At 39.4% G+C, this 24,502-nt stretch overlaps 1 protein-coding gene across 5 annotated transcripts in view; it reads left to right on the plus strand.

Moving 5' to 3' along the window:
* The window catches only part of LOC113051367 (transcription factor 12-like), a 111,333-nt gene that overhangs the window by 52,035 nt on the left and 34,796 nt on the right, over window positions 1-24,502 (plus strand). For all 5 annotated transcript variants that reach the window (XM_026215050.1, XM_026215049.1, XM_026215051.1 and 2 more), the window contains 3 exons: window positions 11,596-11,657; window positions 21,399-21,531; window positions 21,768-21,820. In XM_026215050.1, the coding sequence (XP_026070835.1) occupies window positions 11,596-11,657; window positions 21,399-21,531; window positions 21,768-21,820 (248 nt within the window). The remainder of the gene's footprint in view (window positions 1-11,595; window positions 11,658-21,398; window positions 21,532-21,767; window positions 21,821-24,502) is intronic.

The following is a 24,502-nucleotide window of genomic DNA, read 5'->3' on the forward strand; positions in this document are numbered from 1 at the left end:
TTCAGACTTTATTGGAGTATGTATGTAGGATTCTGGGCCCTCGCTCTCTGTCCTTCGTGTTTTCTTTGCTGTTTTCCTCCAATCAGCTTCTTATTTCGCTGCATCGTTCCCGTTCCCTGCACTCTCAATCAGTGGTGGCGTTTCAGAACCATATGGTGTGGCAGTGGCGTAAATCACAAATCACAGTGGGGCACACTTTTGATATATAAAAAATCCAATGGCATACCTCTAAGCACTGACATATAGGAAAAAGGTTAGAAATATAATTAAACACTGCCTCATCAGAGTTGTGGCTTTACCAGACACTTAACATTTTATGAAAATCAAAGTCAAATGGAGTTGGTTGACCAGCGAATTGTGTGTTTTGTCTGTCATTAGAACGACTGTATCTGAGGCAGATACAGCACTTTCATCAACTAACAGGTTATAACTTTTATCGTAGCTTCTTCATCGAAATAAAGGTTTGTATACATTTTATTTCATTTATAAAGCCGTGAGTAAAATATTTATTGATATAATGTGTGTTAAACAGGTTTAAATGTATGAAATATTGTAAACGGTGCTGTATTCCCTCAAATACATTCAATTTGTCTTTTATTTTTGTCTATGGGTGTTCTTGCTCAAATGTTCACCTATTGCCGCTAGTAATTGTGTATGTGATTTTTAATATCAGCCCATTTTAAGGCAGCAATATAGTAATTTTTAAACAATAGATAACCTAAATAAAACAACCCAGCATTTTGGGTAAAAACATCCAACCCAACCAGCTGGGTCAAAATAAACCAGCATGTGTTTTGTCCAATATTTCCCCATCGCTGGGTTGCCAAGTAACCCAAGTTAGGTTGTTTTTAACCCAACATTTGTTATAGTGTTTATTTTTAGATTTTTTTTTTTTTAAAATACCAATTTCTGGTGTGTGCACTCTTTTTCCACCCCCACCCTCTTGTTCTATCCCTTGGAACTCAGCAGCTCATGCCAGTGACAATATTAGGTGTTGTTAAATGAAAATGCAAAGTTGAAGGGCAGTGATTCATTAGGAAGGAATTCTGCCAGTGAAACAAACGCAGTCTGGACCAGAGCAGCCTGCTGCTGTCAATGACTTTACCAGACTTCTCTCTCTCAGTCTCTCGCTCTCTTTCCCTCTTTCTGTTTCTGTCTCTCTCTTTCAGCTTTCAGTTTCAAACTACTGTATTGTCATGATTGTTTTGCACACCTTGTTTCCAAAGCATCAATTCAAATGAAGAACGGTGTAGAAAATAGATGCCATTAATGTAGTAAAAAAAACATCTTTTATACAACAAAACAAAATTTAATAAAACAATAAAATAATTCAGTAAGATTTTTTTTTTTTTTTTAGTTTATATTTTATTCAGAGCATACTTTAGTCCTTGTATACTTTTTTCACAGTAGAATGTACTTCTTAAAATAATAATAATAATACATTTAAAACATTATCACAGTATCACAAACGTTTTCATTCGTGTTTTAATTTCAATGATATACTTGCCAACGATATTTTTTTATTAATTGATTGGGTTACCAGCTTTTTTGATGGTACATTTGTATTTAACATTACAGTGTTATTCTGCATACTCCTCTGACAGCAAAATAATCCACTATAATCCAAAATCTCACATGATTTGGGGTCATACTGCTCAGCACTCAAATCACACTAATAATTAGGTATCACTTAAATGTAAATCTTTAGCAAATCTCAAAATAAATATTTAGTTTTTATACTTTACATTATACTATAAATTTACAAAATAGTGTAGATTTTAATATTTAGCATCAGTTATTGCCCAATACTTGAAACTAATTATTGGCTTATCCGTATCCAAAATTGTAATGTACTTAAACTTTAATATTTGTTGTGATTACATTAATGCCACTGCAGCTTTTCACCATATCACAGCTATTGAAGATGATTACAGTGTAGACAAAGCAGTTTGGAGGTATTTTCAGGCACCGTGTCCAGTGGAAGACGATCTCCCCCACAGTCTTTCACGCGTAGGCATGCGGTGTGGAGCGATGTCGGAGCATATGTTCTTCTGAAGGCTGATGGCTAATGGGCTGTGTTGAGTATAATTATGGAGCGACCTGTTGAGATGAGACGGGGCTCATGGGATGGACAGTAAGGCTTCTTGCTCCCACCTGTGTGTAGCCGAGCTCCTGCTGTGCTCCACAGGTGCTGTTCTTACATATACACACACTTACATGTACACACATACACCTGGCTTGGGGGCTCAGGTGGTGAGCGTGCAGTCAGTCTGCCTAGAAATAACCCATCCTCCCCCACATCTAATCCAGAGAGACGAGACGAATCCCATGAATGAGCGGCTGTGTGTAAGACTCTCAGTGCTACAGCACTCCAGCATTAGCTACACATTCAAGAGTCTGGCATTGTTTGTGAAGAAGGACTAATGCAACCTTTGCATTTCAACCCTCAAATAAAACACATACAGATGCAGTTAGCTCATCACAGTTGGTATACACTTGATCTCTACACTTTTCTAGAGATTCCCTTCAGCCTCATATCATCCACATTTGCTCTTAAATAAGGCAGAAAATAATGGATGTATTGGAATAATAGAGATAAATATCATTCAGGCTAATTAATCAGGCGGTGTTACAACATTTTCAGCATTTGCTGTTTAAAATCATCTTTTTTTTAAGTACATTTTCCTTACATATTGTTTTAGATTAATTTAATTTGCTGTTTAATGTTTAAATACTTTATTTTAGTTCCTGACATTAAAGTACACTATACTGTTTGAAGGTTAAGGGCCTGTAAAATTTAGTCAAATCTTTTTTCTTTTATTTTTTTTAAGAAATCTCATACCAACCAATGGTGAATTTGTTTAAAAAAAAAAAAGTCAGTAATATTGTGAAATATTATTACAATTTAAATATATTTTGAAATGGAATTTATTCCTGCGATGGTAAAGCTGAATTTTATCCAGTTCTCAGTGTCACATGAGCCTTAAAAAATCCTTCAAATATACTGATTTGGTGCTCATTATATATTTCCTCTTATTTTAAATGTAGACTGTTGTGCAGCTTCATTTTTTCATTTTTTGATGAATAGAAAGTTTAAATAAACCATTTATTTAAAATATAAACCTTTGGTAATTTTGTAAGTTTTTACTGTTACTTTTGCTCAGTTTAAACTATCCTTGCTGAAAAAATATATGAATGCTTTAAAATGAATAAATAAAAATAAATTAAATAAATAAATGCAAGTTTAACAGACTCCAGCCTGGAACAGTAGTGAACCTCTATGTTATAAAATGGATTATTCCAGTCCTGGCTTCTCATTGGACAATACAGAGCTCCAGCTGTTATATTCTGTGATATAAGCTGCACAGCTTCCATATTTACATCATTTTGGTGTATACAGTGTCTACTCCACCAGCTGTATTAAAACTATCCCTGTGGGTTGGTAGCATCTAGCTTCCCAACACACTTTCACACATACAGAGTGAATTGTGTTCACAAGCTTCCCTCTCTGTGACACAATTTCTCTCTGACAGAAGAACCTTGAGAAGTGTTACTAAACACTTCTCCAATATGAAAAGAGAAATGTTTTAATACTGACAACTCTTTCATTCCTTCTGACATATGTCTGTTCTCTGCTATCCGAGTCTCCGCAACTCGGATGTGTCTTTAAACAGGATTTCTGCATGCTTGTGTGTGAGTTTGAGAGTATGCGGCATCAAAATTCCCCTCCTGCATTCATCCTTCTCCATCCTTCCAGTGAGGCCCCATTGTTTAACAGTTGCTTGGCATCTGATACCAGCCGGCTGCGGAACCTTTGATGCGGCTCAGATGATGTGATATCCGTCCTGGGACATAAAAGAACGCCCCACCTTCCTGTTTTTCCACCGCATTTTCAATGCACAGCATCGGCTCTGACTACAAGCGACTGTCTCACACACATGTGAACTTGAGGGGAGTCATCGGTTATTAGATAGCTCATCATACTCCTCCACGGAGGAGGGAGAGCGAGAGGAGGAGAAAGGAGGGAGAGAGAGGGATGTGTGATTATGAAGTCATCAGCCATGAACCGGTGGGGTAGGGGAGAAGTGCGCGTCCTCAGGGGGCCATTGATTGGTGACCATGTGTTTGTGGCCGATAGACTGTGAAATGGTGTGTTGCTGCACGGCTGTGCCGCACCTGCGTCCCACCAAGGTGATTGATTGGTTTGGTCATGTGGAATGTTCCCATCTGGTCTAGAGTAATGCATTTCACTCTCTCTTGCTGTCTCATATCAGGGAGTAACGGGCATTGGCTGGAGAGGGTGGTTAAATTAGGGACCGCAGAGGTCAAAAGATAACATTTTCCCCCCAGTAACAACAGAAAATCACATTGCGCAGACCTGGTCATCCCATTGACTTTCTGAGGTGGGGGTGTTTGGACAAATCCAGCTGCTGTGTGTACTGACAAGTCCACACACAGCTCCCTCTTCCCCATCTGGTGAGTCAGGAGATCCTGCGAACCTGTGAGATTCTCAGTGGGTTGTTCTCAGCAAGAAGGAAGAGAGTCACTGCATAGATGTTCACATGTGGTTTTCTAGAAGGTCATCTTTACTTCATAATTGAAAAAAATATATATAGTTTGAGTTGCTGTTCTTACATCAGGGCCGTCAACAAGGGATTTGCAGTTCATTACAGGATATATATATATATATTTCTTTACAAAATTATTTTAGTATGAATCAATTAAGAGGCTGTTCATTACATTAGGTGTCTTCAACACGTTCCTGTTGTAGAGAGATGACTCCCCTTAAGACGGCAGTCTCGTTCTCCACTCCCGTAATCCCATTCAATCTTTTTTCCATTTTTCTTCTGATTTGTCCTCTCTCCCTCCTTTTAATTGATCTATTCATTCCATCTAATGACTAATTACATATCAGAGCGCATCAGCAGAGGCATTCATCATCGTAGAACATAATAATCAATGACATTTCAACAAAGAAAAAAATAAATATGCAAATAAGAGCTCATTAACATTTGCGCTAGCTGTTTGAATAATGCCACTGCTGACAAGACTGTAATTAACAGAAATTGATGCTGAGCTCAGGGGTAGCGTGTGTTTGAGGTTGTGCCCCTCTGTGCGTTTCACTGGCAAAGAACAGCCCCCTTCACCCCTTTGCTACCTGCTTGGGTGGGTTTGTGCAAAGGAGGGCCTTGGATTCGGGCCCCGTCCTTGCCGACTGTCAAACAGAACTCGTCTTAACATCAAAAGCCTTGACAACAATGGAGAGATACACAAACACTCCAGATGAGGAAACAAAGGGATCCATTTTAAAAGCCACACAACCAGTGAGCGAGTGGGTGCGTGGCTTTGTTTGGCATTGCGATGTCTGTGATTGTTTGTGTGTGGGCACCGAGCATTCAGGACTCTGCACTGATAGCTCAAGGTTCATGCCGACGCAAACTCTAGACAGCTGTAGAGCTTTCTTTTTCTTTACCTCACCCTCCCTGCCTCCCTCCTTTTGCTGGCCTCCAAGTTCAGCCCCAGCCCCCCGTTCAGCTTTCCTGCCTGCTTTCCTGTTTTTGTCAGGAATTTTAAGAGAAAATGCAGCAAACATAATAAAGCGGTTTAAGTCAGTTTTGGGACAGCCCAATGTGCTGATTATAACAAGTTGAAGGAATTTCCTTTATTGCGCGTGTTAGCCTCGCCATATGGCTCAACACAGAACATTAACTTGACAGGGATAATGAATTACACCGGGCTTCCAGAACTCAGAACATGAAATTCAGACGAGGGAACATGGATGGACTTCTGGGGGATGAAGGACATGAGAGGTCCATTTGCATTTGCATTTAGTATCAACCTCCTTGTCGTGTGTATATACATATCTTGGTTTGTTTGGAAAGACCCAGCGAGGTCCTCGGAATGTACTAGAATGAGAGGAAGAGAGCAAGCAAGAGAGCAAGGAGGGGTGGAGAGAGAGAGAAAGAGAGAGAGAGATGGAGGCTGTGGAGTGTGGCTACTAATTGGCTGTTTTTGTGGCTGCGCTTTTCAATTGATCCCCTGAGATGCTTAGATCTGTACCTATCTGAGTACCAAAACAAGAGCTCTGGTCTTGCCTGGCAGAGCTGTGATCAATAGAGAGCCACCCCGAGAGCCTCTCTACACGGTCACGTTTTAATTGTTCCATGCTTCTGAATGTAATATCAATATTAAGTATCGCCAGCCTATTTATGCATCCCTTATTAACCCCCTCGACAGGACTCAACACAGCCCTCATTTGTGTGGGCACAATGGTATTTACATACTCCAGTGACTGTTAAACAAATCTCTGGGCTGGTGTATCCAAAGTGAGATGATGTGGTGTTAAAACATACTCATTTGCAGAGTTCTGTCAACAGATGCAAATCTGTAAATTAATATTTGATAATTCAGATCTTATGGTTAGTGGGCTAACAAATAGGAAAAAGTCATGTGCTTTCATGGTTTCTCATTGATTCCACTCTTTCATTCAGTGATCACACTGGTAAAGTAGTACTACGTAATATCTCTCATATTCGATTCTCTCTCAGTCTGCAGAATGCTGAAACTGTTACACACGCCTTCGTCACATCTCAACTAGATTACTGTTATTCACGTCAGCTAATAATGTCAAACGACTACAATCTGTTCAAAACTGCAGCTCTCTTCACATTACCCCAATCCTCGGTCACCTTCATTGGCTTCCGGTTTCCTTGTGCATGAACTACAAGATACTAAATCTCACTTATAAAGCTCTCCATAATAAACATGATCCTACATATTTATCTGACTTGTGCCTTATGTTCCTTGGGTCTTGGAAAGGTGCTTTATAAATACAAATTATTATTATTATACTATTAGTTTGACTGCACATAGAGCCTCTGTATTTGTGCTACGTTGTGGTCTGCAACATGTGTGCATGAACACATGTGATGTCAGGCGCTCACCACACGGAAGCGCATGTCAACACCTGGACGTCTCCTTGTTGCTTCTCTCAGTTCCTCGTGGGGAAATTGATGAATTCATTTTCGCTTCCATCCATCACTCCTCCACAGCCCCTGTTTTCCCCTGAGAGACAGGGTGAAAAACACCGTTGCTGACAAGCATTGCCGGGCGATGCCGCAGAAGAATATTGCTCTATTTTCTCTCTTTCTACTCTTCGCAAATCAAGGAGGGCTGATATGCAGACTGTTTTAAGAGCTCTGTTGTGATAACACAGGCCTGTGGTGAGAGATATCCAACAGAAGACGTGCTCATATTTCTTTTTCCAGTGTATATTGTTCGCTTGGTTTTGATGATCTCAGAAGGTCTGAATGTTAGTTTGAACAGCCTTACTTTTGATAGGTTATGAGTCTGAAATCAGAGAGTATTTCAGGGAAGGTTCCACCTGTACAATCCTCTAGTTAAGTGCCTTGTTCAATGACATATTGGTGACAGGACTAGTCTGTGTCTCGTGTCTTGATTGGCCTGCACAAGCTGCAACTGTTGAGCCAGCTGTTCACTTACCAACTCAAAACATCTCGATAACAGTAGAGCATTTCATAGCCACTGACTGTTGTTGTTGAAATCTTGCCACTCTTCACTGGCAGGGTCGGTTACATTCACTGTTTAAAAATGGTAGCGGTGTGATCAGTGAAACAAGTGCCTTTGACATTTCTCATGGTTTCATTTGTTGCAGAGCTGCATTTTGAAACCCAAATCAATGTGAAACTCTTAAAGGGAAAGTTCACCCAAAAATGAGAATTCTGTCATCACTTAGTCACTCTCATGTCATTCCAAACCTGTATGAATTTATTCTGTGGAGCACATTATATTTTGAAAATTGTGTTGGTTTTTTTCATCCACGCAATGAAAATCGATGGGGTCCAGTGTTGATTGAACCCAAACATAACATAACATAACATTGAAATATATTTCAAAAAGAAGACACACAGGTTTGGAAATTACATGAGGGTGAGTAAATTTTGACACAATTTGAATTTTTGTGTGGATCAGCGTAAAAGCTGATTCTAATTGCCAGATCCTTTGCATTTGTTGGTAAAGAGAATATAAAGAGATTCTGTTGATTGTAGTCAAAAATCCATATGGAAAAATAAGGCCAGTACATAATATTTTTAGGTTATTGCTGATAACTGATAAATGGCTCATTAAAAAAAATAGTAAGTAAATTTAAGCATCACATCATTATAATATACAGAGGATATTCAAGGTAAAAAGCTGTTTTCTGTAAATGTGCATGGCTTCCGATTATTTAGCTGCCATAGGTAAATAACTAGAAGAATAACAAGAGCAGTACAAGGTACAGATATCTCCGCTACAAACTCATGTTTCTGATTATGATAAATGAAAATAATGATAAATATCAAATGACCACACCCACACTTGCGATCAAAATAAGGTGCATATAAATATATATATATATAGAGAGAGAGACCGATATATAGCCAGTATAACCAATATAAGACCGATATAGAGCCACCAAGAAATTCCCATGTATTTGTTGTTCCCAGAGGCCATGTGGAGAGCTGCAGGAGCTGTTAACGTTAACGCTCCCCTGCCGACTGACAAGGTCACATGCTTCAACTCTCGTAGTTTTTCAAATGTCTATGTAAATGAGTGGACTGCTAACTACAGCAGCACTGATTCGAATTATCCCAGCTACTTCCCCAGACATTAAACACCACATTCACCATGTCTATCTAACTTGTCTTCAATCATCAGTTTCCTTCTGTTCCCTGTAAACATCCTCAGCTCTTCCAGGCTCCCCAGTCACCTGTTTGATAGAGTGTGTGACTGGAACACTCATTAGCTGTGAGTCAGCAGGGGCATTGATAACCTATAGAACGGGAGCTAACCTCCACGCTTCCCCTGTGCGGTGGTGGTGCCGTTGTCCCCCACATCAACGGCGAGGACAGAACATTCATCATCTGCAGTCAGATCCTGCTTCTATAATGTATGATGTGTCGCAGTTCAGGGGTAGGCGAGCAGAGAGGGGAGGCCGGGAGAAGCAGTGAGGTGGGTATTGATCAGGCCAACCCCCTTCATCTGACTGTCATCGCTCCGGCTAAGAGGAGGAGGATGTGATGAAATAAGAGGAGGAGAGAGGAGCTTGCCTGGCTGTAGAGGACGTGGCTAATCGGCAGCTTCGACGGCCACTTCTTGAGGTTCATTTTTGGAGAGATTCCCCCTAGTGACCTCTTCTCACACGTGTACTCACTGTCACTTCCTCTCACACTCACACACTCTTCTCTCACCTGCTGTCTCGCATATTCTCTGAGCCCTCTCTCTCTCTCTCTCTCTCTCTCTCTCTCCAAGAGTGTCTTGGCCGAGAGAGTAGAGAAATGGAAAGGGTGTTTGTGTGTGAGGGTGTGGAGCGTGGGGGGCAGTGGTCACACAGCTGCGCTAGCTGGCACTGCTTCCTCAAACATCAGAGCTGTAGCCAGCAGCCTGCTTGGCACAAACACTCGCCAGTAACACTTAAACAAATTGCTATAGCAGTGGAAGAGCTGTCTTACATTGTTGATTTTTAACATTCCGAGAGACTCCCCATATAACCCCCCCCCCCCCCCCCCTTCTTCGCCTTTGAATGCTTTCAGCTTTTGGAACGCTCTGTGTTTTGAACGCACGCCCAATAATTTTCCACCACTCGCTCATGTTCTCTCAATTTCTCTCTGAATATCAGGCCCCCATGGGTCTCCTCTTCCTCCACAGCTCTCAGAGTCATTCTTAATTTTTCTGTTCCCCTCATCCGGTTCATTCTTTTCACCCTTTTCTTCATCCGTTCCACCTACATGTCTCCTTCTAAAAAAAGCTGTATTTTCCCCCATGTATATATATATATATATATATATATATATATATATATATATATATATATATATATATATGTGTGTATATATATATATATGTATATATATATGTATATATATATATATATGTATATATATATATATATATATATATATGTATATATATATATATATATATATATATATATATATATATATATATATGTGCATGTTAAATTATATGTATAAAAATTCTTGTCTTTTTTTTTTTTATATTATAATTTTTTTTTCTTACTGATAAAACCCATTATCATTTATAGCGAAATATGTGGGTGATTTTAAAGACGTCATTGGAAAAGCTCATTAACATGCATGTCATAATTTATGAAAGTATGTTGGTGTATGCATGCAGTCAGGTGAATAGGTTCATCTCTTTGTTTGACTTTTCCACTGTTGTTAACGCAGGCCGGCCGTTCACTCTGGCATGCTAGACAGTTAAACGCATGTTTACCGTTCAGATCCTCTGGGACTCCTCCTTAGTGCTTGAGGTTATGGCGCTGATCGCATTAAGGTCCCTCGACATGTTACAGCGCATGGCTGGGTTACACTGCACGAGAACATGCCAAACCATGCGTGCAACTGCTCGCTGCATCCGAGAGACCCAGACCGAGGGAGGATGTTTTTCATGGGTAGCGCTTCCAGCTCTGCCAGGATCTAAAACAACAATGCGTTCTTATAAATTATTCAGCATGAACAGAGAGAGTGTGACAAAACACATGCTGTAAATGAATATTTCAGTGCTGGACACAAGTGCATCTGTAGAGGAAAGGACTGCCTGTGTGTGCCACAAACTCAGAAACCTAAACCCAGCTGAGTAGCAAGCCCAGGAAGTCAGGATGAGGGAAAAAAAACCTCCTAGCCTTTAAAGTCGCTGAAAGACAGATGTTTTATTCTTTTGTGGTTACTAAGGGGGAGGGATTGCAGTAGTTTGCCCACAACTATACTCCCTCTTCCTTTGTAGGAGCACAAACTCTCAAATGTTATATCACATCGACTGAGATCAGTTTTCACCACAGGGGAAGCAGCGTTTTCAGTTAAACCACTGTACCTGATTACGGCTGCGTCTCGGGAGGCTACGCCAGCACAGAAACTCGCACGCTCGCAGACACGTGGCCTCGTGCACCTGAGCACAGCAGAACCGAACCGTAACGCAAACACTTTCGCCATCCGATATTAAGTACCAAAAATATTTACCTTCTCCCTGGAGTAAACAGAATTTAGCTTCACTGCTGCGTTTGTTCTTATGTTTGAAAGTCGGACAAGTATAATATATGATGTTTTTAGAGTTGTTTATCATTTTCCTTTAGGTGTCTTCTGTTTTTTTTTTCTCACAGAGAGGTTGGAACTGCTGAGTATAGATATTGTGAAGTGCATGATTCATACGGCTGTGTGCTGTGCAATTTTTATTTGCCCCTTGCAAGCTCATGGGCTGTTTCTGCGACCGGAAAAGGATGGAGATGGATTAGTATCGTTGACTGAGACCTGTCTGACCCTGTAGTTTACTGACTGATTGACACCTAGTAAAAATACAGACTGAAGTAAATCACACCTTACTGATGTAATATGAAACATAAATCAGTTCCTTCTGACCTTTAGCAGCCTTTAACTGCCAAAACTCACACAGAATGTGTGAGTTTTGGCAGTTATTGTTTGTCTTCCTTGAAATCCCCCTGTTTTTCACATGATTAATGTTTATATGGTTTATGCGTATGGTGCTGTGCTGATTGTTTGTGTCTTTGTGTATCCATAGGCAAGTCTGAGAGGCCTCCGTTCTCTGGTTATGGAAGAGAGCCAGGCGTTTCTGGATGCCAGGTAACAACCACAACTTTACTTTTATTATGTTTTTATGTCGTTTTAGTTTTAGTGTGAATCTTACAGGTTTCTCACTTAGCCCCTGATTTATCACAACTACCAAAGTGCTGAAAGGAAACGTGTCAAATACTCCAACACACAGCTAAATGGCTAAATTCTGTATAAGTCCCTTACATTTTTAAACATTACAAGTATATTACACTCACTAAGACAGAAATATTGTGAAAATGGCAATGTTGTAAAATATTATAACATTCTAATTTAACTGTATTCTATTTGAATATATTCTAAAATATAGTTTATTCCAGTGATGGCATATAGTGTTACATGATAATTCTAATGAGAACAGCTTTAAATTGAAACAGAAATCTTTTGTAATATTATTTTTTTTACTGTCACATTTGATAAGTTTGGTAAGGATTTATCCTTGCATCAATATATGTGTGAGTATATATATATATATGTGTGTGTGTGTGTGTGTATATCAATCAATAATAAGTATACTAATACATTTTCATAATGGTAGAAATGTTGCATAGATGACCATTAATGTAATATTTGTGATATCTAACTAATTTTAAACCAAAAAATATGAAGTGATGCCTAAAATCATTTTGTCAAAACTTGTGGGAAATTTGTTTATAGTTTCTGGTTAGTGTTTCACATCAGATAAAGTTGGGAGTGTTTTGTGATGTTTGAATGCTTTCAATCTGAATGTTTTTTTTTAATAGCTTCTAATATGCAATTTAGAGGGAGTGTTTATGTGTGTGTTGTGTGTAGGGAGCAGGCCTTCGGCACACAGAAACATGACTTTCAGTCCTTCTATTAAAGCAGGGTCACAGAGCCCGGCCCTGCTCCCCTCCCTCAGCTACACAGATGTTCCAAACAAAGACAGGATTGTGTGAGCACACCACCCTGCTCTGACTCCCTCGCCCTCCTGCCTGTTCAGTCTCTCTGACACGGTTGACGTCAGTCAGTCTAAGATTATACTTGGAGACCCCCCTTAATTTTTATTCTCTACTTTTTTTAATCGCCTGTTGCTTGCACTTTTGCTCGGTTTGCATTTTGTTCGCCCCCTCTCCAACTTCGTGGTAATGCCTACTGGGAAACCAAGAAATAAATTCCCATCCTAGTGAAGTCTTCATGAATATCGCATTACATATTATTGCTATACCTCATAGTTATTAAGAGAAGGATGTAGTTAGAATGCAGGGTCTTAGCTTTATTAACCTCTTAGCCAGCACCTCGACGCCCTCGTCCTGAAAACCCCTAAACTCGCACGTGTCAGTGTTTATGAATAGATTAAATGAAACTGGACAAATTTACAAATGAATCTTGACAAACTATGTATCATTATAAGGATCTAAGCCTCAAACATCGACGACAGATCACTGTTTTCAATGGAAAGCTTATAAAGACTGTATTTGCTACATTTGTGTAAGCAGTACACATAAAAAACATGAACATTACAAATGCTCTACATACCAGATCCATCGTAATAACGAGTCATAAACACATCCACAGCTGTAAATGCCGGTTTAGTTAGAAGTTAGCACGTTTAGTCCAACGAAGCAATTACGTTGTAATATGGATCATAATTCCTTTGTTTACGTTTCAGTTCTTCAGCGACAGAACTGTTTGAGTCCATTATGGAATAACTCACGGTCGGAAACTGCGTCTTGGTAGTAAAACACGGCATGGTTTTGCAGCGTACAGTGTCACAAACAGAATGAAGCGATCCACCGGAAAAAAGAATGAATGAAAGATATGCGAGGATAGTATATTTGAATTTTGGCGCTCCCTCGTGATGTGCTCTGACGCACCTGTCAGCTGATGGAGGCGGAACTTACAGCGATCGCCTTTTTCTTTGTTTTATTTTTCAACAGTTTTTTATATATGTGAGAGTGTGTTTTATGTTGAATGTGAATGTATCTGCATGATTACCATCTGTTTGAGTGCAAATCAGCCCAAATCAGCTCGCTATTACTGAATGATTACGGCTATCAAAGTGAACGCGTCTATATGAATAGAGAGAGTGGATTATTTACTTTATAGCACCTTTGTGTTATTACCATCTGTATAAGTGGCCATCGGCACATCAGCACTTATTTGCATCGTAATTCATTGTAAATGCTGCATTTCTAGCAATCTCATGATTTTCTGTAGTTGGCAAACAAAGTTAAATCTTTTTTTTATTTTTCTTATTATTCTTATTTTTCTTACTCAAATTATTCTTGTATTTTTCTAGTGCTCAAATGAGTTTCTGTCTAGTGTTTTATAATTGAAAAAAAAACTATGCAGTGGTATGTTTACTGACTAAATAGTTTGTAGAAGCCTTCAATACTATTGGGAAATATATTTTCTTATATTTGGGGGGTGGGGGGTGTAAACTTAATGCCACGGCTAAGAGACAATATTAGAGGAAGGCTATCTCTCCAGCCTAAGTGTGAGGTCGGTGCAACTCTCGACCCGGACGACCCTTTAATAATCTCACCCTCCAAACCCATTGACCATCTCAGGAGAGGAAAAACACACAAGCACACCTTTAAAAGCGCCGTGTGGTTTGCGAGCAGTGAATGGCGCTAGTCAGAACGAATGAAAACATGGCTGCCTCTCCGGTGCGTTCGCTCATTCATAAAAGAGTTTTCTGAAAGGGAATGCCAGTTCAGACATTTGTGTGGGAACTGGGGAATTTATGCTGGCCTGCAGCTGTACAGATCAGAGCCTGGAAGAGACTCAGTTTGTCTAGTCGCTGAAGAAAAACAGGAAGAGCGAAAAAGCCGTTCGGTTCCTGAGCGAATGTGGGAAGAATGCGTGCTGCATTAATATTCGAAACCCTGTGTGTTAATACGACCACTACGTCTGCCGCGCGCATATAAACAGATGACTATCAGGTGCAGAGATTATCAGAGAAGCGGTGTTTTTAATACACGATTCAGGCGCCTAATAACCCAGTCTGCTTCGGAAATTGAGCAATGCACATTGCGGAACCTAATAAAAGGCCCTATTTGTTCAGCGAGTGCCAAGAATGGAAATATCTGCACTAGTAATCTATCAAGTGTTTGGCAGTGATGGGAAGCAGTTACAGGATTTTCAGAAAGCCAAACAGCCCTGTCTTTTTATGAGGTTTGTCATCATTTGCAAGCTAAACCTCTCCCTCAGCAAGGGATTATTGCATCATCTGAACCTGATGTGGAACTGTACACCTTTTATTAAGTTAAATATTCAAACAGTCTCAACCAGCTGTGGCCCCTGCTTGCCAAGCATCTCATTGGCTGCTTTCCCTTACTAGCAAGTAATTCAGCAACAAAAACGATGAATTTTTACATTGGCTTCGGAAGTGAGAACCGCTTCTTTTTTAGAACCATTAACAATTCTTGCACATGCATTCTTTGCCTGATGTGGACAGAACAACATACAACAGTACTTAGTGTTTCCTTCATGAAACATTCATCACAAACAGTGTAGTCACATTCGTGAACGGTTATGAACCAAGTTTAGTTTAGTGAATCAAAACCGTGCAATGCTGCCAATATAATGCAGTTTCTAAACGAATGACTTCAACGACTTTCATAGTAAATTACAAATGAACGGCACAAACAGTTTTGCTCGATTTCCAAAGAGATGACCCTTATAAATCTGTTTTTTAGTTAATCAAAACCAGTGAATCAAAACTGTAGTGTGACCAATGTGGTTAAATTCCCTAAGCAGTGACCCTTACAAGGCAGTTAAACTTTAACTTAAAAATTAAAATATACTTGCCTTCATGTCATTCTAAACCTGTATAACCTTTCTTCTGGGTAACAATTTTTTTTTTAAATCTAATGAGTTTTGTTTTTTTCCGAACAATTCAAATCAGTGGTCACCTAAAATTTTTGGTTACCGTTATTCTTTAAAATATCTTCTTTTGTTTTCCACAGTAAAGTAAACAATCATAGATTTTCTTTTATTTTGGCGGGAATTATCCCTTTCATAAAAGACAGTTGAATCAGAATCAAAATCTCACAGTTGCAGTGTAGTTTGATTCCAAAACAAATGACTCTTATGATCCAGTTTTTTTTTTTATCAGTACAAAATGATCAGTGTAGTTTGATTCCTGAACGAATGACACTAATAAACTGTTTTTAGTGAATGAAGACCATTCAGTGTTACCAGTACAGTCAGATACCCGAACAAATGATTCTTATAAGTCGATTCTTTTTAGTTAAACAAAACCGAAATGCTTGACCAATGTAGCCAGACTGAATATGCTTTTCCCCACCTCGTACATATGTATGCACCTCTGTAGTTAAGAGGGGCTTTATTTGACCATTTGAATTATTATTTTTTTCATCATACCTCCTAAAATGTTACAGTGTATCCATTTTTTGATTGCTGTTGCTTTATAATGTCTTTGAAAACAGCTTACTAAAGCCTACTCTTCCATTGCAATATTGAACCTTGCAGCATGAAATGCCGTGCTGCAAACATGAGAAATGTGAAAATACAGAAGCGATAAGAGGCAAGCGGTAGAGAGCTGCATTCAGTGGCGTGGTGGCTGTAGGTAAGCTTTGCTCCCGTCCCCTGTGTGGAGGATTATTCTGATTGTTGCGGCAGGATGCAGTTGACAGATGACTGCTATTATCTCCACCAATCTGCCTGACATTTCACTCAGGAAGATGATTGTTCAGATGTGAGTGGGCTCAGAAGCCCCTGTGATTCTGTCAAGTGTTCTTATAATGAACACTACTTCTCAGTATCCACAAGATTGACCGGACTGTCATGGATGCTGAGTACTTGTTTCAAAGGCTACACCACAGAGGGCAGTCATTTTCTTCTCACCTGCTAACACCATGTTCACACATAAACATTCTTATCCTGGAGAGAAATGAGCAGGGCTTTTGTCAGTATATTCTCATTGCGATCCCTCATGCTCAGTATTTGGGATTAGGAAACCATAAGTATTAAACAGCGGTGTATAGCTCATCCTAAAATGTTTGTGCAGCAGATGGGAATGATGCCTTAAATCAGTGGTTCTCAACCTTTTTTACTCCAAGGCCGCCCGCTTCTCTGAATAAATACAGCAAGGCTCCCCAACCTTTTCTATTCACAAAAACCTTTGTATCCTAGTGTTTTGTTACCATTCAATTGCAGGTGATTATTTTTATACAAATCAAATTCATGATCGGTTTAAACATTCAGTGTTCTTTTTTTGCAGCTACTTTATGGATCCATTCAGAATCGCTAAACACGCCAAAATACAAATGAAAATGACAACTTTCTGAATGTGGAAACTCAGCAAACGTAAGGTACATCAATGAATAGTTCCTCTGTCCGAGCAAGCGATCGTGTCTGTGCTTGGAGCTTTTAATGCCCTTATGTAGATAAACACCACTGATCCTCACAAACTTCTCCAAAACACACTTCTTCAGCAGGTTTTCGTACTTTAATTTGGACCACTACGTGAATAAACTTAAAGGGATACTCCACTCCAAAATGGCATTATTGTGTCATTAATCACTTTACCCCCATGTCGTTCCAAACCTTTGTTCGTCTTCTGAACACAATGTGTAAGATATTTTGGACGAAAACCGGGAGGCTTGTGACTGTCCCGTTGACTGCCAAGTAACACTGTCAAGTTCCAAGAAAAGTATTAAAGACATCATCAGAATAGTCTGCCATCAGACTCTGCCATCAGTGGCTCAATCAGAATTTTATGAAGCGACGATAATATTTTTTATACGCGAAGAAAACAAAAATACGGACTTTATTCAACAATTCGTCTTTTCTGTGTATCTCAGCATCACAGTAGTGCCATTTAGGGGTCCATCCGCTAAACACAAGCCGTTTACGCTCTTCTGTGTCAGCCACGCCACAAGGATACATTTTCTACATGTATTTATACTCTGATTTGAACGAAAACAGTGAATCCGTGCCACCCGTCTGACACAGAAGAGTGTACACTGCTTGTGTTCAGCGGATAGTCTCCAAAATTGAGAAAAGTATTTTGGACATCGGACTATTCTGACGATGTCTTTCATACTTTTCTGGACCTGGACAGTGTAATTTACTTGGCAGTCAATGGTACAGTCTCAAGCCTCCTGATTTTTATCCAAAATATCTTAAATTGTGTTCCGAAGACAAACTAAGCTTTTACGGGTTTGGAACAACATGGGCTAATTGATTAATGACAAAATGTTTATTTTGGGGTGAAGTATCCCTTCAGCAGAAATACGATGTAAAGTACGATTCCTGTATATCACTATAATCACCTTTTCCTCGATTATAGTCATCTTCCATCAAAACTTTACTAGCGCGACACTGGCTTGCTTTATCCAGCTGAGTAAATGGGAGTTGGTTTTTTACTATTTATTTAACATATTAATAATAACTCATAATCTTAATCGTTGAGAACCAGTTCCTTAAATCATGTGGCTTGTTGGTGAAAGGTGTAATATAACTTTTCTAAGAAATCAGACTTAAGATTTTCACCCTAAATTGAAAAAGATATTTCATATACCCACATCCTATCTAGAAACCTAAATATGAGTAGAGGCTGGGCTCCTTTGAATTTTTAAGGAACAACCTGCTGTTGTGCAAGTTTTTCTTAAGAAAATTTACATTTCTCATTCATTCTATTTTCAGTTTAACAAAGATCTCACTAATCCCCTTTAGTTTCATGGAATCACCAGTTTTCTGAATGTAATCTTTAAATAGGATTGGACTAATTTCACATCACTGTAATAAACCACAGCAAACCTAAAATCACCCTCTCCCAATTGTGAAGTTAGTATTCTATCGGTCTTTCATCTGACCCCAGCACTTTCCCATTTTGTTTTTGCATTGCGGCTAAGAGTAAGAAGATAATATTGCTTTGAGGATTTCAAATCATTGAACAAAAGTAACACTAGTCAGTCTGTTTTGCCATGTCAGTGTCAATGATGCCACCTCCCTGACAGCCTGTCACTTTGGAGAGTTTGTTTCCCTCTCATTTCTCCTGCAGTAAAGGAGAAGCCAACCTGATTTTCACACGATCTGATGGCCCTTGTTTTAATCGGCTAAATTCATGGAGTAGCTATTTTAAGCGCTTTCTGCTGTAAGCCTCAACCGGGGCTTTGATTGTGACTTCTATCTGACTTTGATATTGAATTTATTTTCCTGTATACTAGGGATAAGCAATATGACCAAAAGTATTATCACAATATTATTTTTGCATCATACAATATCAGTATTTATCATGATATTCATTTACATTCATGTAATGGGGAAGGAAGTGTTTTCCACATGTTTGTTAGACCTTGAGAATGAATGTAATATAACGTGTTTGTTCAAATTTGCAGTCCTACCTTTTAACTTTAGGGGCCCCATAAAATCGGTTTTATTTTTCTATAAATTTTGTGCTTTCAATTATTTTATTTTTATATATTATCTAATACAAATCTTTAAAAAGGTGTCTAATGAAATAAATCTTCTAAATTGTAATCAAAAGAAAATATAACATTTAATTTACAACAAAGCAAAGATGTTGCACAACAGAACTGCATAAATGAAAATATGGACGATAACATAGCTAAGTTGGATGATATACCTTAAAAAATAATAACATTTATTATTATTATTTTGAGAAGTATGCTTGGTTTGTTGTGAAGATCGTTGAGCTTCACGGTGTATTTGAAACTGTAAAGCTTTCTCATATTGTAAATAATATATAAATAATAATTATAAGCTATAAAATCAGTATGATGCAATATAAGATACGCCCAAAATGTAATATTTTAAACTTTTATATTCCTGCGATTATTTGATACAAACTGAATTCACATTAAAGATGAGTACATTTTAGAACCATGTTTATGATTTTAGTTTGGTTCAGTCCAGTAGTTAACAGCCACTCTCTAATGCGTGCGTGTCTCTTGGTATGAGTCCTGTTTCCTGATTCTTTCTATTCTGAGTCACTCTTTTATCCCCTTTCCCTTACTACTCTTGAACTCAGCAGGTGATTAGGTTAATTGGGCTTCTTCTCTAATTGGCCTCTTAACCCAGTTTGCTGGGATGAGCGATGGAGTGGATGTTGGTCAATGGTGCGATAGCCTCTGGGAAAACCATTTACAAACCTGAAGCCTAGGCTAATCTCCCAGTCATCAGATGTGGGTTTTGGTGCCACTGTCTCTCTTCTCTCCTCGTGTAATTTGTTCTCCGTCAACAGTCTAGTGGTCCTGTTAACTTCATGGGCTCTATACCGGGTGTTTCGTCAAGTTAAGCCAGCACAGTTTTTACAGGGGAGCTGACAGCTCCTGAGATCAGACAGATGGTTTAATGAGGTTTGAGCTGGCCACTGTCTTTGGCTCTCTCATCCTTCACTCTCCTGGGTCTGCTGCTCCTTTAAGTGAGGATGTGTCCCTGGGTGTGTGGATATGCCCTGGGGCCGTGATCAAGACTGATCAATAGCAGTTCACCGTGAGCGGAAGGGGAGGGACTGATTGGATCGATTTCTCCTTAGACTTCACTGAGCTGCTGGCACTCTCACATCAATAACTGCACAATTGTGTTCAGTAAAGAGAGGAAAGAGCAAAAAAAACTGATTGTGTCCTTCTGTGAAGCGTAAAACCTTCATTCAGGGGTCAAACAATATCTGAAATGGTCATACATTCACCTTCATGTTTCATATTTTAATCTGGGTGATGCTCATTTTATTTTGAACTCTTTTTTTTTTTTTTGCTTTTAAATTGTGACAGTTCAAAAGTCCTGTTATATTTAAGGCTTGTAATAAGCATTTTTTTTTTTTTATTCAGTATTATATTTTTATAATTGCAAATATCTTCACTGTATCACTTCAGTTGAAAGTTTGAATTGAAAAAAAATGGCTAATTTCTTTTTTGTCTTTTTTGTTTGTTTCCAATTTTTTCAAAATTCTAAAACTTTTTTTCATGTCAAAACTTTGGGCTTGAAACTGTGTTATATTGGGCCCTATTTTAACGATCTAAACGCAAAGTGTAAAGCACACGGTGCAGGTGTACTCAGGGTGTGTCAAAAACCACTTTTTCTATTTTAACGACGGAAAAAGGCTTGGCGCGCCCGGGCGCATGGTCTAAATGGGTTGTCCCTATTCTCTTAATGAGTAATGGGTGTTTTTTGGGCATAACGTGCAATAAATCAATCAGAGTCTTATCTTCCATTCCCTTTAAGAGCCAGTTGCGCTTGTGCCATAACGGATTTGCTATTAACATGACGGAATTTGGCAAGCGCAAAGTCTCCAAGATTAAACGAAGCTGCTCGTGTGCGATCAAATAGATAGCCTAATTCTGATACATGTGATGACTATCCATTATGACATGTAGGCATATATATATATATATATATATATATATATATATAAATATATATATATATATATATATATATATATATATATATATATATATATTGCAATCCTATAATTTGTAATATTTTTCCCATGTTTGTGTGCTGCTGCGCGTTCCTGTGTTTAATAAGCAGCGTGTACACGCTCTTTAAATAACAAAGAAAAAACATTGCGCCAGACTTTAGACCAGGTTTGAGTTGGTCTATGGCGCATTCTATTTTCAGCTCCTTAAAATAGCAATGCGCCAGCAATGCGCCTGAATACAACTCTTTTTCTAGACCAGCACGCCCAGGGCGCAAAAATTACTGTGTTTGCAAACACGCATTCACTTTATTGTGTATTTGCATTAGTGTTTATACTGTTGGCCCTTGGCCCTAAACTCTCTTCTTTTGTCTCTACAGTCCAGTATGAGGTCAGACATGGGGCTGGCGAGTCCGGGGCCCGTCACCACCTCTGGGAAGTCGCCCACTCCATTCTACTCTTATACTGGCTCCAATCCACGAAGACGCTCCCTACAGGACTCTGCTTCACTAGGTTAGTACCTGTCTGATGCACTCAATGAGAAATCATCACTATAACCTCTTAATTTTGTATAATGAACAATATGGACGCTGAATTTCACTGAATTTAAGGATTCTTTGATTTATGCCACACTAATGCTCTCATGTTTGTCTTTTGTAAACCTGTAATCAAAGAGACGTCTGAGAGCCTCTGTTTATTCTTTTTTTTTCCTCAAATGTCTCAAAGGTGCTTTTGTATGTTCTCCACAGATCCGCTGCAAACAAAGAAAGTGCGCAAGCCCCCTCCTGGCCTGCCTACATCTGTGAGTACAGCATCATTTCATCTTCCTGCCATCGCTTTGCTTTAAAAATAGATGCTAGCGCACAAACACATTTAATGAAAGCCGTTGGTATGGCGGCACACACATTTTTGAATCCCATCTTATCAAAGTCATCCTCTGACACTGTGGCAACGTGTACCTGTGAGTATGTCAGGCGCATGTACACAGGAGGACAAACCTGCCTCTCAAATCAGCTCTGTTGTGTTTGCGGATCCACCTTTTGGAGCACGACGGGCGTAGGTGCGAGGTAACGATAGTTGATTGATTTGTGAGGCTGCCCTGTCAGCGCTAGCCCCCCTCTTCTCCCCTTTCCCGCGGGAACAAGGGCTCAGGGACACGAGCTGTCATGCCACATCCCCGCCACAGCTCTTTTGATGTTTAATTAGTCATTATGTAGCCAGAACAGGAGGACAGACAGAGATTAATAACGTGGAATTGGGGGAAATTTCCATGGGCGATAATCCCAGTGGAGCACCAGACATTAGGATTCGGAGGAAGTGTGGAGCTCAGCTTGACTCCGCCTGTGACCCCTGTTCACCCAGCTCCCTCCCAACCATTCTGTATGCATAAATTTAAACAGTCATTGTGGGAAACCGGAGGGCAGATAGTGAAAGACTCCGTTTTGATTCATCCCCAAACCGTGACTTTAAAACAGTGACTTTTGCACAGAGATCCCCCTCATGTTAATACAGTAGTATTCAGATTCCTCCTGCAGAACAAAACGAGGTCTTTGAAGGGTGTGTGGCAGCAGGATTAGTCTTCCTGAGCTCTCAATAATCACACGGCATGCAGGCGAGAAATCAGACTCTTCCACGATACATGAATACGTTGCATAACGCACCTTTGTCTTTAAATTTGTGTTTGAATCGTAGCTTGTCTGGAGTCACTCTAGTGATACGGGACTCGGGGGAAATGTGAGTGAGTGAGTGAGATGCCTTTTGCTACTAATGCCAGAGGAAAAAACAAGGGAAGACAGAAAAAGACAGCGAGGTGGGGTTGTAAGGGGGTTGAGGAGAGATTGGTGGCCTCGTGGGGTACATCTCTTTGTTGTGTAAATGGACATAGGGCTTTTATTTGTCACTACTTAACACATGGCCGCAGGTGCACTTGCGTGACTCATAACTCAAAGCAGCTCAATTCAGCGCAGGGTAGAGCAGGGACAGTGCACGCGGGAATATAAAACTCTGCTCTTGTAAGAAAAGCTGGATTCTCATCAAGTCCAGCTCACAACAGATTAGGGTGTGTTAGTATCGAAGTTTCGAAAATCTGCAAAAAAAATAAAAAGAATAAAAGCTTTTGCATTCCATGTGTTCAAGAGCACGAAATTGTCACTTGTTGGGAAATTTACCTCAAAATAGAAATTTAAATCGTAGCTACTGAGGAAACTGCTAGGGCTGTTTAATTAACAGGACAGTTCAACCAACAATAAAAATGAAAAGTCATAATTTACTTATTCTTGTGTTCTTCTAATTCCATATGCCCTTCTTTCTTTTTTGGGCCACAAAAGGACAATTTAAAAAAAAATGTCCTCCTCCTGCACAAAAGTATCACAGAATGGTCCCATGTGACGTGTTGTATATTCCAAGTGTCTTGGGTCTTTACGATAGGATGTGGTGAAAAACTTACAGAAAGTTAATGTATTATTTCATGAAAATCCTGATCTGTGCTGTTCATTACTAGTGGTCTACCGATATATCGCCAATGCCGATATTTAGCATTTTTCAAATATCTGCATAGGCAGATACGTGTTTTTTTTTTTTTTACATTTGTATACATTTATTTTGACGACACTGAGAGTGGCACGATCTTGTGTAGTGCTGCAACCACCGGTCGACGTCATCGATTACATCGACTACAAAAATACGACGACGTGCGTGAAATTCGTCGACCCGTCACACTGTTTACATCTCATGTGATGGCAAACTGGGAATGGAGAAAGTTGCATTCTATCACAAAAACAGAGACCACTGTTATCAAAAGTATGGGAATACTTCAAACAGACCAAATAAAATGGCCATTTGTTCCCTTTGCAAAACCGATATGGTGTACCACGGCAGCACAAATGCGATGCACGAGCACCTCAGAGGAAAACATCCTGGCGCTCTCCAGTGTTACGGTTTAACTTGTTACCGTGTGATCTGGTGACCAACTTCCTGGTTCAGGTCTCTGCTGCAGATGTGATAGAACGACCACAGCAGATTCGGCGATTCTAAAAGTTAATTTTAAATAAATAAAAAAACAATTTAATTAAAAAAAATTATAAATAAATACATTTATTTAATTTTAATTTACATTTAATTTAAAAGTACAAACTGATGTGATATTATTAAGTGTCTAATAAACGCAGACTTGCTCATTGCATGATTCTGATATTCTTGTAAAGATTACAAGTTATTGGTTTGATCACCCGTAGCGGCTGAAGTAAGGATAAAACAAAAAATAAAGTCAGTCTGTGTTCGAAACCAGTGTTAGGGGCCGTTCACATCGCGCCTAAAAACGCTTGGAAAACGCTAAATGCGCCGCTTTCTCCTTCTTTTCAAAGCGCTCGGGCAGTTTCGCCCCTGGGATGTCTGCCGTTGCTAAGCAACCATGACGTGCTCTCTCCATGAAGACGCGGAAAAGGATAAATGGATTTGCAGCTCTAAAAATCGCTTGCAGTAGCTC

This window comes from Carassius auratus, chromosome 32, assembly GCF_003368295.1.
Source record: "Carassius auratus strain Wakin chromosome 32, ASM336829v1, whole genome shotgun sequence".
Lineage (NCBI taxonomy): Eukaryota > Metazoa > Chordata > Actinopteri > Cypriniformes > Cyprinidae > Carassius > Carassius auratus.